The 18,578-nt window shown below is 50.4% G+C and overlaps 1 protein-coding gene across 1 annotated transcript in view; it reads left to right on the top strand.

Annotated features, from left to right (window-relative positions):
- The window catches only part of DSCAML1 (DS cell adhesion molecule like 1), a gene marked incomplete at both ends in the record, with an annotated part of 342,523 nt that overhangs the window by 303,547 nt on the left and 20,398 nt on the right, over window positions 1-18,578 (top strand). Inside the window, 4 exons of the mRNA XM_082845529.1 lie at window positions 3,911-4,151; window positions 7,493-7,639; window positions 9,930-10,085; window positions 17,819-17,958. Coding sequence (XP_082701655.1) covers window positions 3,911-4,151; window positions 7,493-7,639; window positions 9,930-10,085; window positions 17,819-17,958 — 684 coding nt within the window. The remainder of the gene's footprint in view (window positions 1-3,910; window positions 4,152-7,492; window positions 7,640-9,929; window positions 10,086-17,818; window positions 17,959-18,578) is intronic.

Raw genomic sequence — 18,578 nt, forward strand, 5'->3', positions numbered from 1 at the left:
AGCCTGGAGGTGGGGCAGGGCTGAATAAGTATGTAAACCACTGAGACATTTGGCTACAAAGCTCCGACCTGGAGGTTGATAAAAATTTAGAATCAGATTTATTTCTCCAAAGTCTCATAATGAAAAATAAAATTGATTAGAAAGTTAGAACTTCAGAATGAACGAGCCTGTCAATAAATTTGGGGCTGACTTCTCAGGGGATTTTTTTTTTTTAACACCAAGAAACAGATTAATGAAAAATAAAGATTCACTTGAAAGATAAGTCACTTCATTTCAAGACTCTTTCCACGAGATGGATCACCACTGCTTTATGACATAAATTTGCAATCAGCCCTATTGATTTCTTAATGCTTCAGAGAAATATTGTTAAGAATGATTTAAATCCTGAGTGTGCCTGTTTGGGGGGAGGTGGGGCAGTATGGGGAGAGGGGAGAGAGAGGGAGGGAGGGAGGGAAGAAGGGAGAGAGGGAACATGTGTCAAGATTTATAACAATATGTGAATATCTATATGTGCGTAGCAGGGTATGCCTGGATGCCTATCCAAGGCCTCTGCCAGTATATTCTGATGTGAACGGAGGTGACGTGGTACTGTGTATATCACACATATACAGGTGTATATCATGGTGTAGGCGGCTCTGTGTATGTAGGCGTATGTGTCATTGTGTACTGATGTATATATCGGTGTGTTTCGATACGGACGTGGGTATGTAATAGGAGAGTATATGTCAGGGCGAAAACAAGGGCACCTTGCAGATATATTTGTGTCTATAATAGATGTCTGTCTGAATGTGTGAGTGTATAGATACGAACCCAAATTCAGAAATTTGCCCCCTTGCAAACTAGCAAACAGGACTGCCCAAGTACAGAGAGAAACGTTATTCAGGCATTAACAAAAAGTCAAGTGAATTAAATACACGCACACCTAGTTAATGAGTTCAAAACAATTATGTTAAATTAAAAACTTCATTTTATTGCATTAACAGTGAGCTTAAAAATGCAGTTCATTTTAAACATTCATTGAATTTTAAAAAACGGGCTGTTTTACTAACTTAATTGTTGTACTATTAAGTACTATTAATAATATTAAGTACTGTTAAATAATAATATTAAGTACTATTAAATAGTAGTACTATTAAAATAATAATTATTATTTAAAATAATTAAAATAATATTGTACTGTTTTTAGTACAATAAAATGTGGGCTTTTAAATTAACTGCATTGTCTTTAAAGCCCTGATTCAAGCTGTTTTTATATGCCCTGGGGTGTGTGCTCTCTCTCAGTATATAGACGGGCAGACCCCACATTAAAAGAGCCAGTTTCTATTAGTGGGTCTAAATGTTTCTGGCCACGGGTAGGTGTGGACTGGGATGTTTGCTTTGATGGGTCTGGATGTGAAGGGATATATTGGGATCCAGCGTGTGTGTGTGTGTGTGTGTGTGTGTGTGTGAGATCGTGTATGAGAATGTCTGTGTTGGTGAGTGTTTACCTGTTGATGCGTTCTCTCTCAGAACACCTGTGTGTATGGCTGGTTGGGTATCAGGGTTCAAGCTGGGGGTGACAGTATGTTTTCCACCCTCCAGGCTGATGCCAGTGGAGTTTTCTCCCTTTGCCTGGCCAGCTGGGATCAGCCCTTCATTCCAGCTGGCCCAGGCAGAGCTCCGAAGTGCCCCCTTGTCACCGGCCTGTCCTCGCCCATCTCTGTCCCTCCATCCAGGAGCTGGCTTCAGGCCTCAGCTCTCAACACACCCCAGCCATTGGCCAGGATGTCAAGGGCAGTCCAGCTCCAAGAGGAGCCGGGCCTACATCAGAGTCAAGGACTCTTTTTTTTTTAACTTGTGGTAAAATATACATACCATTGTATTTACATAAAACTGAACATTTTAACCATGTTCGTGTGTTAGAAGTCAGTGGCGTTAAGTACATTTACGGTGTTGAGCAACCGTCACCACTGTCCATCTCCAGAACTTCTTCATGATCCCAAACAGAAACTCTGTGCCCGTTAAACACTAACTCCCCACCCAGCCATCCTCAGCCCCTAGTAACCTCTATTCTACTTTCTGTGTCTCTAAATGTGCGTGTTCTAGGTACCTCAGAGAAGCATTATACGATATTTGTCCTTTTGTGTCTGGCTTATTTCACTTAACATATTTTCAAGGTTCATCTATGCTGTAGCATATATCAGAATTGCATTCCTTTTTAAGGCTGAATAATATTCCATTGCATGTATAGACCACATTCTGTTTATCCATTCATTGATCTGTGCACACTTGGGTTGCTTCCACCTTTTGGCTGTTGTGAAGAATGCAGCTATGCATATGGGTGTGGAAATACCTCTTCAAATCCCTGCTTTCAATTCTTCTGTGTATATACTCAGAAGTGGAATTGCTGGATCATAGGGTAATTCTATGTTTAACTTTTCGAGGAACTGCCAAACCGCTTTCCACAGCGGCTGCACCATTTTACATTCCCACCAGCAACGCACAGGGGTTCCAGTTTCTCCACATCCTCACCAACAGTTGTGATTTTTCATTTTTTAATAATAGCCATTCTAGTGGGTGTGAAGTGGTATCTTGGGACTCTCTCTCTCTTTTTTTTTTTTTTTTTTTTTTTTTTTTTTTGCAGTACGCGGGCCTCTCACTGCTGTGGCCTCTCCCGTTGCGGAGCACAGGCTCTGGACGCGCAGGCTCAGCGGCCATGGCTCACGGGCTTAGCCGCTCCGCGGCATGTGGGATCTTCCCGGACCGGGGCACGAACCCGTGTCCCCTGCATCAGCAGGCGGACTCTCAACCACTGCACCACCAGGGAAGCCCGGGACTCTCTCTTTTTATTCAAACTAATTACCTACCTCCCTCTCCATCGGGTTACGTTCTGTCTGCTGTTGCATTTCTCCCGGGCCCCTGAGCCCATGCCAAATGATATCCCTATTCATTCATTCATTCACCCATTCATTTATTCAATAAATATGTATTGAAGGCCTGTTACATGCCAGGCACCATTCTAGACACTGAGAACAAAATAGGCAACACTCCTCATCCCCACGGCACTTACATCCCAATGGGGACAGGTAGTCAAAGGCATCAGTAAACTATATGGAACGTCAGATGACACTGCCATGCAGAAAAATAAAACCAGGAAGAAATGTAAGGAGCACTAAACGGAAGGCAGGGAGCATTCTTACACGAAGAGCTTAAGGAAGGCCTCATTGAGAAGGCGGCATTTCAGCAAGGACACCGCAATGTTGAGGAGGCAAGCCATGTAGATATCCAAGGAAAGAGTGTTCCCCTGGATGGGAGTGTGCCTGGTGTGAACAGCAGAGAGGTGTGTGCAGGAGCATAGGAAGCATGGGAGAGAGGAGACGGGTCCAAGAGGCATGGGGATGGGGTCAGATCATGTAGGGTTTTGTAGCCATTGTAAGGACATTGGCCTTGACTCTGGGTGATATGGGAGCCTTTGAAGGCTTGGAAGCAAGGGAGTGACATGATCCGACTTTGGTTTTAAGAGCATCTTCTCAGGGCTTCCCTGGTGGCGCAGTGGTTGAGAGTCCACCTGCCAATGCAGGGGACACGGGTTTGAGCCCTGGTCCGGGAGGATCCCACATGCCACGGAGCAACTAAGCCCGTGTGCCACAACTACTGAGCCTGCGCTCTGGAGCCTGCGAGCCACAACTACTGAGTCCGCACACCTAGAGCCCGTGCTCCGCAACAAGAGAAGCCACCGCAATGAGAAGCCCGCGCACCGCAACGAAGAGTAGCCCTCACTCGCCGCAACTAGAGAAAGCCCACAGGCAGCAACGAAGACCCGATGCAGCCAAAACTAAATAATAAATAAATAATTTATTTTTAAAAAAAAGAGCATCCTCTAAGAATGTCACTGTGTCTGTCTCCTCCCCACCCCACCCCATACTCACAGGCACCCAAGAAGGAGCTGCAGAACGGCGTCATCCGGGGCTACCAGATCGGCTACAGAGAGAACAGCCCTGGCAGCAATGGGCAGTACAGCATCGTGGAGATGAAGGCCACTGGAGACAGCGAGGTCTACACCCTGGACAACCTCAAGAAGTTCGCCCAATATGGGGTGGTGGTCCAGGCCTTCAATCGGGCTGGCACGGGGCCCTCATCCAGCGAGATCAATGCCACCACCCTGGAGGATGGTGAGGGCACCAGTAGAGGGTAGCGAGCGGGTACAGATCTCAGCTGTGGGCAGAGCCAGGGCTGCCAGGGAGGGCTCGGGGCCCTTCCCTCCTCCTGAGCCCCGTCATGGTCCTGTGGTCCACACAGGCTCCCTGGATCCCTCCATCTCCTCTCACCCATTGGGTCCTCGAGGGATGCTTGGTCCATTTAGCACTCTGGGCCTCTCCATCCATTGGCTGGCTCTCTATCCATCGCTTGCTAATGCCGTGCCCATCGGTCTCTCTATTGATCTATTGGCCTGTCTGAGCGCCTGTCTGTGCACCTGCCTGACTCTCCGTCCGTGCTTCTCTCTCTACCTTTTCCTCCTTCCTCATTCTGGCCCCTCACCCATCTTTGTCCCCAAGCTCTTTCCTCTGTACTCTGGGTCCTGTTTCTCCTCCCTCACATCCTCCAGGTTGGAAAAAGGGCAGGAGCCACGTTACCTTTGTACTTCTGGGCTGGAATCTGTCCACCATCTGTTTTAGGGACCTGAGATGAGACTGTGGAGGTACGATATCCCAAGGTCCATGGACAGAGGATTTAGGTTCCGATTTTTAAAACTGAATTCTTTGAGGACTGGAGAGCACTCCAACTCTGATGAGTGAATTAAGGGGCCCGGTTTCATGGGGGAGAGAGGGTTAGAAGGCAGCAGGAGCCTGCCTGCTCTCCAAGCACAGAGAAGAGCCAGCTGGTATCTGAGCCTGTGCCAGGAAGGGAGAGGAGATGTGACCCTTGATGCCCCCCAGAGATAGAGCCGGGCTGGTCACAGCCCCACAAAGAGCAGATTAAACAGAGCTTCCTTCTTGATGCTCCAGCCTAAAACCACGATGTGAGATTAAAAGCTGTCGCTAAGTCTGAGCCTGCCCCCAGCAGAGGGAGGGAACTGACTGCCCCAGTAACATAATGACATCACCCCATGGCCATCAGGATACCCAGCATTCCACCCTCTTGTTAAGCATTCCATCCTTTTGTTAAGCAATGCCCGCTCCCTGCCTCATTCTCTCTGAAAATGCAGACATCCTTGGGAGGGAGGATGTATCAGGTCAGAAACACCTACGTGGCTACAAATTGGAATTATCTGGGGAGTTTCAAAAATGCTGATGCTCATCCCCAGAGATTTCCATTTAGCTGCTCTGGGGCACAAGCAAGGCTTTGAGAGGGAGCAGGTGTCAGTAGCCGGGCTCTGGGCCCCTGGGGAAAGGGAGGACACAGAGAGAGGGAAAGGCGCATAGAATGCAGAGGTACCGAGAAGCACCTGAGCTGCGCTGCCACCAGCTGCCCAACCCCCCCACCAGCCCGGAGCCTCTCCAGCCCCCATCATCCCCCTCCCTTTCGTGATGCTGGCCACGGGCCCGGCTGGACTGAGGAAGGTCAGCTTGTCGCCTCTTAGTACCATCAGTACCAATCCCAAGCAGTGCTCTGACACAGTGGTTCTCAGACCTGAGCGCACGTCCGAGGGCTGTAAACAGATTGCTGGGCCCTCGCCCAGGGTTGTGCTTCAGCAGGTCTGAGGTGGGGGCCCAAAACGGGCATTTCTAATAAATTCCCAAGTGATGCCGATGCCACTGGTGTAGGGAGCACCTGTGAGAACCACAGCATTAACAGCCAGGTCATTACCCATAAAAGGAGCCGAGGCTCGCGGAGGTTAAGAGCCTGCGCAGAATTGCCCGTCTAATGAAGAAGAGTCCAGGTCAAAACCCAGGCCTGACCCTGAACCTCACCCTCTTTCTACTTCACCCCATTGTTACCCTGTTGCTTGGGGGCAGGGCTGGATGCAAGACCAAGTGACGTGGATGCAGGATGCTCAGGGAAGTCGTGTCCAGGGGGAACAGCTGCCCCAAGACCACCCAGCACACCTGACCAAACACTAAACTCCATCCACTGGGGCCATCCCAGAAAACATCCAGGCCAGGTCCACCTTTGGCCTCCACCAGAGCCCCACCTCCCTTGCTTTGGGGGGCTGCAGTGGGGGGTGGGTGCTGGGATTACCAACAGGGAGAGATCAGCACGGGCTGTGGAGTCCTTTTGCAAACAAAGGAGGAGAAGGGGATGAAAGTTTCCAGCAGCATTTGCTCAGCAGTTTTTCATACTTAATTAAGGCCCTCGTTAGCCTGTCAGATCCTGATCGTTTCCTTGCAATATTAGCACTCCTCCCGGGGTATTCAAGGACCCCTGCTTTAGCAATAGTGTCTCTTCCATAATTATATTACCTTCATTTTGTTCGAACGGGCTATCTGTATTAGTTTATGACACTGGGTCCCTAATTACATGGTGCTTATATTTTTACACCTAAGTAATATGAAACAATAATCATTCTCAAAGAGGATCGTTAGGGTGATGTATTATCATTTAAATGCTCATAAAAATTAGAGTTGCCTCTTGTGGGGCAATGGGATCTAATTACCTTCCATCCAGCCTGTGCCTGCTTTCTCCCACTCAGAGCAAAGCAGACGTGGCCTTTCCCTTTGCCCCCAGCTCCTCAGAAGCCCGTGGAAGTACCACCAAAGTTGTCACTCGCCGACGTGGCTCTTTGCGGCCTGGTGTCACCACTGTCTCTCATCATCATCGTGCAGCAGGGCCGCCTGCAGGGGGTGGGACTTAGGTTAAGCTCAAAGGTAGATCTCAGATGGAGAGGGTTAATGGCAGGGCAGACCACCCAAGTCGGTCTTAGAGAGTGTTTTCCATCACCCAAGGCATTTTGGTATCTTCAGATGCGGGGACAAGGGACAAAAATGTAATGATCCTAGAGGTCCTAAAGGTGTCTGCGGAACCTCTTCTCCCCTTGCCCCAGGGTTGCTTCAAATCCTCTTCTTTTCCTTCCCTTCAGCTTGGTATGAGGACACAAGGGTCCCTAGAGCGGGGCCTTGGTTCAGACCCCGAGCTCAGGTGACATAGAGGGCTGGCAGCCATCAGATGAGAGCATCAGTTACAGATCCCTCCAGCACTGGCTTGGTCTTCCAGGTTCCGTTACGTTCAGTGGACGTGGACTCCCTGGGCTGTGGTGCCTACTGGTGAATCCCCAGGGGCTCATGCCTGGAGTTCATCACCTTCTTCCCCCAGCGTTTACCCAGAACCAGGAACATGCCACCCAGGGCCCAGGAACCAAGCTGTAAGGATCTCTATTCACCCAAATCTCCAGGAAAGGAGACTTGGGTTGACTTCCCAGTCACCAGCCCAAAACTCTTGCGTCTCGTTGAATCAGGAGGGCCTCCCACTTGTGTCACCCAAAGTTCCTCTGGCTGGGCAGCAGGGCCCCACCTGCGCGTGGATGTGTCCTGTACCTTCCTAACCAGGCCTTTCAACTCTCCCCCCGCCCCTGCAGTGCCCAGCCAGCCCCCCGAGAACGTCCGAGCCCTGTCCATAACTTCCGACGTGGCCGTCATCTCCTGGTCAGAACCTCCACGCAGCACCCTCAACGGCGTCCTCAAAGGCTATCGGGTCATCTTCTGGTCACTCTACGTTGATGGGGGTGAGTCTGCTGGGAGTGGTGGCCGGCTTGTGGAGCGAGAGGCACGGGGTTGGTGGAGATCCGTACTAAGAGCTGAGCACCTTCCATGGGATGTCGAGTGGAAGTCCACCCCCTCCTCCATACCTGTCATCCGGGGGTCAGAGCCGGGACCAGCGTGGGTGGGGTACACATAGTCATCTCCCTGGTGGGGACGGACACCAGCTGCTCCTGGACAGCAGTATGTTGGGCAGGGATTTGAGGGGTGAGACAGGCACATTTGCTTTTCTGATGGAATGTGTTGATATTAGGACTTTGTGGCCGTGTCAGTCAGGACAGGTGGCGCGCTCAAACGGGGCAATTGAGGAGACTTTAATGAAGACGCCGCTTTCCAAGGAGTCTGGAGGGAGGACAGGGCCCCTGGGACTAGCAGAAGCAGGAAGCTGTCACCGCCTAGGACTGAAGGAGCAAGAGGAGGAAGCAGGGTCACCAGAACCCAGGGAGAGCCACCCCTCAGCCAGACAGACAGCGAGGCATGTGGTCTGTGCAGATGAGCCGCCCAGGACCTGGAGAAGGGTGCACAGCGGAGCAGGGGGGATAGGAATGGCAGAAGGAGAGAAAACAAAACAATGGCCCGACACTTCAGGTGCCTGCCTTCCCCTGGGATGCAGTAGTCCAGACAGGTTTGTGTAGCCCCAGACACACCAAGGCCCTGCCCACTGGTATAACAGAGCCCTTGCAGTGACCAGGAAGTCTGCAGTCTTGCAAGCCAGAGGCCCAGCATCCCACACTAGGGAAATGAGTTTGCCTCCCCAGATCCTCAGCCTTTTGCCACGTGTCCCCTGGCTCCTCCCTTCCCTCCTGGAGGACTTGGGATTCCAGCTCATGGTCATCCCTCCATGGCAGCGGCCCTCCCCTTCCCGACCTGGATTCTGCTCTGCCCAGAAGCCCTGCTGACAGTAGTTGTCTCTCCCTGCCACACCTCCATCATCTCCTCCCAAAACACAGAGACCTGAAGGTTTCCCGAGGCCTTATACGGTGAGATGGCCTCACATAGCTGTGCTGAGCCAGGGATGGGGCCTCATTTTCCAGAATTTGCTTCCACTTTTCTAAGCCTGTGGCTCCCCACTCAGCCCTTAAGTGAGGAAGGCATCAGCCCCTCTAGTCTCCAGAGGCAACGTGGATTGATGGCCATGCCGCCCTCTTCCTGGGTCTTTCTCTGTCTCTAGTCCTAGACAGGTCCACCCTGGTTTCTAACCTTCCCAAAAAGGAAGGTCCCACCACTCAGGCCTCTGAGATTCCCCTGCACCGACCTGGAGTCCCCTCAGGCTGGGCCTGGCGTCCTCACCCTCTGGAATCTGGCCGACTGCTGCCTACCCCTGGCCGGGCCCTCTGCCGGGCCTTTGCCTGTGCCAGGTCCCTGAGAGGCTCCAGGGTAGGTTTGCCGGCACTAGTCTTCTACAAGCCGGTGTCTGGGGCTGTTTTCTAAAAAGCCGGTTGTACCAGGGGTAGGGCCGTGAGCTCAGGAGTCTGTCTCTTTCCTGCTCCTAAGGCCCTGGCCATCCCATGGGACCCTCTCCCTAAGCCCTTCTTCAGAGTCTACAGCACGTTCCTTGGCACAGCCAGGACGACAGGTCCTCGCCGAGCCTGAGGAAGGCTTGGCCCTTCCACCGGCCTCGCCCGCGTTCTCTGTGCGGGTTCTTTGCAGGGAGGGTGTCCTCAGTGGTGGGGAGAAGGTAACGGGGATTGACCCCTTATCCTCTCGAGAGTTCAGGGCGCTGGTCCAGGAGTGGTCAGGTGCAGGGGAGGCACCCTCAGCCTGTCATGCCCCGCTGCCTAGGGAGAGCTGAGAGCCCAAGGCGGGGCCGGGCAGCCAAGAGGAGCAGCTGCTGCCTGGCCGCCTGGTCCAGGCTCCCCTCCAGGTCCAAGCCACTCCTGGGGTCCCTCACATGGAGAGAGGTTTGGGTGGAGGACAGGGGAATGTGGCTTGGAGAGATAGAGAGATGGGACTGTCCTATGGGGAGAGTATTAAGCTGAATTTGGTGCAAGGTTGACTAGGGGCCAAGGCCCAGCTGGCATTTGTCGCTCACCCTGGTTGGGCCACCTGGGGAGAAATGTGGTCCAGGAGCAGTGCCCCAAATCCGCACCCATGAACTTGAGGTGGAGGGTCCCCCTAGTCGCCACCACCACGGAGTCAAGGTCTGAGCCCAGTGGAGCAGGCCGGCCCCGAGCCCAGCCTGGCGGAGGGGCGGCGGCTGGGGGACCGTGGCCTGGCCGGCCTGGACCGCACTCAAGGGCTGCTCGTGTCCGGCAGAGTGGGGCGAGATGCAGAACATCACCACCACGCGGGAGAGGGTGGAGCTGCGAGGCATGGAGAAGTTCACCAACTACAGCGTGCAGGTGCTGGCCTACACCCAGGCCGGGGATGGCGTGCGCAGCAGTGTGCTCTACATCCAGACCAAGGAGGACGGTGAGTGCGCTCCTCCAGCCCCGGCCTGGCCTCGGACCGCGTGGCAGCTCCCAGGGCCTGCTGCTGAGCACTGCCCTCGAGCCGCCCCGCTGCTCACCCAAGGAGAAGGGTGAGAGCAGAGCCCCGTCCTTTCTCCTGTCCCTTTGGTTCGCTGAAGAGTGACTCTGAGGACACTGGGGCCCTGCTTTGGGAGAACACAGCTTACTGTAAGTGGTGGTGAGGTGCTCCGAGACTCGAGCATAACCTTACGAGCCACCGTACCCCCTCCCCCTGCCGCACTGGGTCAGAGGCCGGATAAAGCCGGTCCCTCCCACCCCAGGAGCATACTTTATGGCGTCTGCTCCCCTGCAGGGTTCAGCCTGGTGTCCTCTGGGTACAGGTGGTTGGGACTGGGGGAAACGGGAGCATCACCCCACATATCCTAGGCTAGAGACTCGGCGATCACCCCACAGAGGCCCCAGAATGGGCCAGGCCCTGGACGCTGGTGTGCAGGGGGCTCTCAGGGAGGGAATGGGATGTGCTTCCACTTGGAGCTGTGATCTCAAAGCCCTTCTCCATGGGGGCGGAACCGGAGGAAAACAGAGATAAGGAGCCAAACCTCAAGGGGAGAGTGATGGAGTCACATGGCGGAGGCTGGGAGCTGAGTCAGCCCAGGAGGGGTCAGGTTGGGAGAAGGGCCAGACTTCCTGCCTGGGCTGGAGCTGCACACCTCCAGGGGCCTTGCCGGATCCAGGAGGTGCTGTGTGTGACCGTGCACAGCTCCAAGCCCGTCTTCCACTCCCTTCCTCACCGCCCCCGAACCCCATCACTGAGTTGATTCTGACCCTTCTGAGCCAGGTGCTATATCGGCAGAAGAGTCGGTTGGTGTTACGTGCCTTGCGCACACTGGGCGCTTAATAAACGGTAGCCAGGGTTGCCATCGTGGCTTTCTTCCCACGCAGCCTCGGGTTTTTCAAAGGATACAGAGGCCCACAGTCTAGGCCCTACCCAGACACTTTAGCAGAAGGAGCTGGAGGGGTGAGAGGAGTTACAAGGAGAGCGGCTCTAATGTGATGATGGAGATGTTCCCAGTGCAGCCCCGCGCTTGGTGACTTGGTGACCGGACCAGCTCAGATTAATGCTCCTTACTCTCCCTAAGCCCCTCCCTTTCCATCAGATCATCCCCCTCCCCCACTTAAGCTCTGAGCAATTAAATATTTACCAACCTGCCCACCCTACTTTTCCTGTCATTAATCCCCCCATCGAGGTTTCCTGGGACAGCTCCAGGCAGAGCCACCTGCTCTTGTGTGGAGACCGAACGGAGATGGTGCTCAGTGCCTGGCCCCTTTCAGGGCCTCAAGGACACACACACACACACACACACACACACACACACACACACACACACTGGCACCTTCTTGGCCTCTAGAAATTAACCACCCAGACCCCCAGACTTTTTGTGTCCTATTCTGATGCAAGGCGTGAGATGTAAGCACCTACACATGTTTAACTGACCAAGGCAAGACCCCACAAGGGTATCCAAAGGTCTAAGAGCACCATCCCTCCCTACAAGGAGCTGTCGACCCCTTACCCTTGAGCTGCCTACGGAGCCACACACAGGGACACGCACAGGCAGGGGCCAGGTCCTAAGGCAGCAGCTTCCCCGAATGGAAGGGACACTGGCAAACACAGCAGCCGTGCGCGCCCCAGCCCTGCCACTTATTGGCAAGTCACTTAACCTTTCTGACCCTCAGTTTCCTCATGATAAAATGGGGACAGTGCCTCATCTAAACGTTGTAAGAAACAACATAGCTATAGAATCCTTTCTAAAATGTCAAGTGCTAGCAAATGGTAGTTGCTTTATGCCTGCCAAGAGCTGGCAATGAAATGACTGCTTCTGTTGGACCCAGGTGCCCTTGAGGGAAGCCTAAGCTGAAAGGAGCCTGCTGTCAGCTGAGGTCTCATCCAGAACAGTGGTCCTAACTTGACATGTGTGTGACGCGCCATCATAAGCATGATTTAACCTTCCAATAGCCCTATAGCATAGGTATTCTTTCCATTTTAGAGATGAGAAAATGGAGCCCTAGAGAGCTAAGGCAACTTGCTGAAGGTCACAAAGCCAATGGGTGGCAGATCAAGGCTTTCTTGCCTCCCTGGCCTCTATACTTTCCATCATACCGCTTGTATCGGTTAGGAAGCCTTTGGTTGATTTTAGCAATAAGCATGTTTATTATCATATATAACAAGAAGTCTTGAGTAGGGCAGCTCCAGGGTTGGTTAGCTCAGTGGCTCCCATCTTTCTGCTCTGCGATCCTCAGCCTGTCAGCTGTTCCTCCCATGGCTTCAAGACGGCTGCAGCTCCAGGCATGACGCCAGACAAGACAGAGCTCAGGATGAGAGAAGCAGTCTCTTCCTATGGGCCTCTCTTGGGAGTAAAAGAAACCTTTCCCAGAAATCCCCTCAACGGGTTTATGCTCATTTCCCATCAGCCACAGTGGGGCAGTGTGCCTCTAGTGAAGCTAGTCACTGAAAGGAGAAGGGAATTATCATGGCTGACTTACTCGAATCCTGATAAATCCTCTGGTGAAGGTGACGGGGACAGCTTTCTCTGAAGGGCGGAGGAGCATGGGTGACCCAAGCAAGAGTGAGACTCTGCAAGGAATAGGAAGGAATGACAGCACAGGGGTAGGTGGACAGCCATGCCCGCCCCAGCCGTGCTGCTCCAGCCCCACCAGATTCTCCCATTTGTAGGTGGTAGTCATTACAGTTGTTACTCAGCTGACTTGGAAAGCAGACAGACCCACATTCCAATTCCAGCTGTGCCATGGGACAGATACCCTCATCTGAAGACTCTGTGACTCCGTACCCACCACTACCACTCCCGCTCAGGAATTTGCATTTTGCCAAAGGAAAAAAATTACCAGAAAATTTAGAGAAAGCCAAGATACATAAAAAGATAAAATGCAAACATATCAATTCAAGCTCATTTCTTAAGTCCAGATCTCTCAGTCCGAGCCTGGTTTCAGGCTGGCTCGGCTGCACTCAGTTCACGAGCTACGAAACCTCTTGCCTACCGCTTGTCTCCCCTGTGAATACCAGACCTAGCTACATGGCCTCGGAGTGCAAAGTTGGGTTGGATTTTAGACCACTTTAAAGGTCTTTAACTGAGGAAGAGGCTTGAACTAGTGCCGCATGTTAGGATGGTAACTCTTGTAGAAGCATGGAGGATTGATTGCAGGAAGGGGATGGGGGATTAAGGACTTGGGTCAGAGAGGCCTCTTAGAACCTGTGGGCATCTAGACAGAGAAGAGGAAGGTGTGTGCTAGTTCAGCAGCAGTGAGGATGAAGGGAGGAGGACGGACACGTTTAGGAAAACATATCAGAGGAGTTCCACTTCCAGGAATGGTAGACGCGGTAACTCAAACCCACTCTCCTGCTTGCTGGGACACTAGGAAATATGAATAAAATATTTTTTAATACTTGCTTCAAGGTATCAGAGAGCTGGCAGGAAAGTAAAGAGTTACTGGGCCAGGATCCAAGGAAGAATGGAGGCCCAGGAGGTGAGCCTGGTATTTGGAACAGCTCTTCCCCTCAGGGGCATTTGCTGAATCTGGAGGCAGGGACTGAGAAACTAAGCAGTACTAGAAAGACATTAATTGGAGGCCAGGGCCTGCTAGGGTATGTGGGTCTGTCTGGTGAACCCTCCTCCCATCCCCTTCACCCCCCACCCCTGCCTACTTTGAGTTGAGACCATGAAGGGTAGAACTCTAAGATTAAAAGTGGACCACAAAGGGCTTCCCCGGTGGCGCAGTGGTTGAGAGTCCACCTGCCGATGCAGGGGACACGGGTTCGTGCCCCGGTCCGGGAAGATCCCACATGCCGCGGAGCGGCTGGGCCCGTGAGCCATGGCCGCTGAGCCTGCGCGTCCGGAGCCTGTGCTCCGCAACGGGAGAGGCCACAACAGTGAGAGGCCTGCGTACCACAAAAAAAACAAAAACAAAAAAGGGGGACCAAAAGTAGCTCAGCCTCAAATCATCTCAGTCCTAGAAATTAGATTGAGGTGACCTCAGGTTGCTAGTGCCCCAGATTGCAGGTGCCTGTCAGAAGCAAACATGAATTCTCTCTTTAGGAAGATTACATCACCTGAGACCTCAAATATTTCCACAAGCAATTTTGCAAATAATGTGTCTGGCATACAGTAAAAAATAATGGTGACAATGTGAACAAAAGCCAGCAGAAAAAAAAAAAGACAAAAGAAACAGGTCCACAAGAGTTCCAAACATAGGTTTTATCAAATATGGACTTTAAAATAATTATTCTTAACAATTGAAATTTGAAATTTTAAGAGTATTGGAAGCTATCAAATGGAAAATCTAGAAATAAAAACTATTAAGAACTGAAGGGCTGCCCTGGCGGCACAGTGGTTGAGAATCTGCCTGCTAGTGCAGGGGACACGGGTTTGAGCCCTGGTCTGGGAGGATCCCACATGCCGCGGAGCAACTAGGCCTGTGAGCCACGACTACTGAGCCTGCGCGTCTGGAGCCTGTGCTCCGCAACAAGAGAGGCCGCGATGGTGAGAGGCCCGCGCACCGTGATGAAGAGTGGCCCCCGCTTGCCACAACTAGAGAAAGCCCTCGCACAGAAACGAAGACGCAACACAGCAAAAATAAATAAAATAAATTAATAAACTCCTACCCCCAACATCTAAAAAAAAAAAGCATACAAGAGAACAAACTCTACCTAATAAAACACAGGTGTTGGAGGAGCAACAGAGCAGAACAGAATTAAACCAGAGCCCCTAACTCCTCATAAAAAATTTTAAAAAAAACTATTAATAACTGAAATTAAGAACTCACTAGATGGGTTTAACAACAAATTAGTCACAGCTAAAGAGATAAATAGTGAACTGGAAGATAGGTCAGAAAGATAATACCTTCTGATATTATAAAGACAAATGAATGGAAAATAAAAGAGCAAATAAGAGAATGGAAAATAAAAGAGCAAATAAGAGATATAGAGCAGTGATTTTCAAACTTTACTGTGCATACAAATCACTTGGGGATCATGTTAAAGTTCAGATTCTGATTTAGTAGATCTAGGGTGGAACCTGAGATTTTGCATTTCTAACATGCTCCCAGGTGACACTGCTGCTGATCCATGGACCACATTCTGAATATCAGGGACACAGAAGATGTGAGAAGATATCTCAAAGAAGAGGAGAAAGAGAATGGAGCAGAAGATAAAATGTCTGAAAACTTTTCAAGGCTGTGAAAGACATCAAGCCCAAATGCACGAAGCTCTACAACCCTCACAGGCAATAACTTAAAGAAATCCACACCTAGGCTTATCATAATAGAGCTGCTAGAAAACAAAGAGAAAAATCTTAAAAGCAACTGGAGGATAAAAAGGCCACTTACCTTCAAAGGAGCAAAAATTAGATTGTCAGCTAACTTATCAGAAACAATGGAAGCCAGAAAACAATACAATGGTATATTTAAAGTATGTATGAAAAAATAGTTATCAATCTGTAATTTTTATACCTAGCAAAAATATTTTTCAAGATTAAGATGAAATAAAGACATTTTCAGGCAAAAAAAAACTGAGAGAATTTATCATCAACCTACCTGCCCTGGAAGAAATACTAAAGGGTATTCTTTCACTAGAAGGAAAATGATCCCAGGTGGAAACCCAGTGATGTAGGAAGGAAAGAAGAGCAATTAACAGTGAACATATGGGTAAATCAAAATCGATATTGATTGCGTAAAATGGCGATCATGCCATCGTCTTGAAGGGGGATCTAAAATATATACAGAATTAAAATATACAACAGTGGCGTGTAAATTGAGAGAAGGTAAATGCAAGTTCTAAGTCCTTGCATTGTCTGAGAAGAAAAGTGCCAATTAATAATGTTAGACTTTGGTAAGGCAAAGATTCACATTGTAATCTAAAAGTAATTAAAGACTGTAAAACTAACAGAGAGGGGGAAATAGAGTATTTTTAATACTCAATCCAAAAGAAGGCACAAAGGAGAAAACAATAGGTGGGACAAATAGAAAGTATTTAGTAAGATGGGATATTTAAACCCAAATATATCAGTAATAGCATTAAAGATAAATTGACTAAATTCTCCAACTAAAAGATAAAGATTGCCAGATTGGCTAGCAATGAAACAAAACCCAAATATGTGCTGTTTATAGGAGACATCTAAAACATAATGGTGTAGAAAAGTTAAGCATGAAAAGATGGAAAAAGATAGACATACCATGCAAAACTAAGAGAAAACCAGAATATTAATATCAGACATAGTATGCTTTAAGGCAAAAACTCATTCTTAGAAGGACACTTTGTTATGGTAAAAGACTTAATTTACTAGGCAAATAAAGCAGTTCTAAATTTTTATGAACTTAATAACCTTGAAATATATAAAACAAAAACCAACAGCACTACCTGTAGTGTTGGGATAAATAGATAAATCTATAATCGTAGTGGGAGATTTCAACATATTTCTCTCAATAACTGATAAGAAAAAAAAAGTATGCAACGACAGAGAAGATTTGAACACTGCAAATTGCCCCAGTGGCCATCCATAGACCCCTTTGCATCCCGAAACTGCAGAGACCCCTAACAGAGGTAAATGGCAAGGCTATAGCCGTGAGGAAGGACCGAGTTAAGGATGATTGCGAGCTTCTGGGTTCAGGTCCCTGGACGGAGGATGATGCTGTTTTTAATTATTTTATTTAACCTAGAATTGTTGACCACTTATTAGATTTAAAAAATTGAAGTAGGTGCTAAAAGCTGAGAGTCACGGGAGGGAATGCAAAAATACTAGTTGTTACAATCTATTGAGTGTCTTCTGTGTGTTAGGCACCGTGCCTAATTATTTTAATTAGCACTAATTCTCACTACAGACCTTTAATGTGGTTGTTATGTCCCTATAGATGGGGAAACTGAGGCTCAGAAAGGTAAAATAAGTTGAATAGGATACCATCACAATCTTCAAAGGAGCATAAAAGCTCCCAGGAGGGAAGACAAGTCACAACAATACAAGGGAAAGATGAAGAAGGAGACTGTGGGCTGCAAACAGGATGCTTCCAGTCTCCCAGGCAGAGCCCTGGGGTCCCAGCCAGGCCAGGCAGGCTCAGACATGGGAGCAAGGGGAGGTCAGAATCCATACAGATTGGATCCACTTAGGATGGATTTCTCAGCCAATTCTAAAGTAGACTTTCCCTCCTGAAAAGAGAAAGGACCTAGCCAGACCCCCAAGGGCAGTGCCCTGAGCACATGACAGGAAACACAGTCACCCACTGGCTGACCACTGACCCTTGACCCTCGGGAGGAGGCCTGCTCTGTGAGTCTCTAGAGTCCCCAGACTCAAGGAGCTCACAGGGCAAAAAGCAAATTGACCTGTATATTTGTTTGGCCTGAGTACAAGCTTCATTAGTAGGGCCATTGGGATCAAGATGAATTCCTTATGGGTTCTGTTTCTTTCTTGTGTTTCTTAAGTCCTTGGTTCTGGCCAAACAGTTCTGAAACTGGCCACTCCCAGGGCTTCCATCTCAGAGACTTTGTTACAAGCCCCTAATAATCACCACCTGTTTGCCATGCTAGACCCTCCTCCTTTAAACCACAGCTCAGAGATGCCTCCTTCAGGAAGCGCTCCCAGATTGATCTGCCTCACTCTCCCCACCCTGTCATTCTTTCCCAAAGGCTTTGCTCCTCCTTTCTCTAAACTGACCCGACCTTCCCCTGCTCAGTTCCAGGTCCCCCCGCTGGCATCAAAGCTGTCCCTTCATCCGCTAGCAGTGTGGTTGTGTCATGGCTCCCCCCAACCAAGCCCAACGGGGTGATCCGCAAGTACACCATCTTCTGCTTCAGCCCCGGGTCTGGCCAGCCGGTAAGTGGGTCCAGGGCCAAATGATGAGCAGGACAGGAGAAAGAGAAAGTACCTGTAGATCAGCTGGCTTCTGAGCCAAACCCTGGGGCTGCTTATATCTGTGCTTCTTCTTGGATTCATGGATAAGTATGGGCACTGGTCACCCAAGAGTGGCTAAAGCCTTACCCCAGTCCATCTTGGGTCAGTCCTCTGTTCCAGGGGCTGCAAGATTATCACAAGCCCTGGAAGCTCCTTTGAGTCAGGGGTCACGTTCGAGCAGGTGGGAGGACAGGGCCTCGGCTCTTCTGGTCTGGCTGACCAAGGAGGCTCCTAGCAGATCCCAGAGCTCTGGACTGGGGACTCGCTGGCCCACGGCCTTTGGAAATGAATCAACTTTTCAGTATGACCAGTCCTGGCTTGGAGGGCTGCTGGAGCTCTACCCTGAGTGGCCCCCTCAGCATGGCACCAGTTGAAGAGAGAGGAGAAGGTGGGGACAGATGGGGGAAGGCAAGGGCATCTCTCTCTGGGCCAGGGTCTGGGCCTAGCCTAGGGGAGAGGACTGAGAGATAGCTCTATCTGCCTAAACCTGGGAGCAGAGTGGGCAGCCCCCAGGCTGGGGCACAGTGCGGGGGGCTAACCCC

This window comes from Leucopleurus acutus (assembly GCF_964270905.1).
Source record: "Leucopleurus acutus genome assembly, chromosome: 8".
Taxonomy (NCBI): domain Eukaryota; kingdom Metazoa; phylum Chordata; class Mammalia; order Artiodactyla; family Delphinidae; genus Leucopleurus; species Leucopleurus acutus.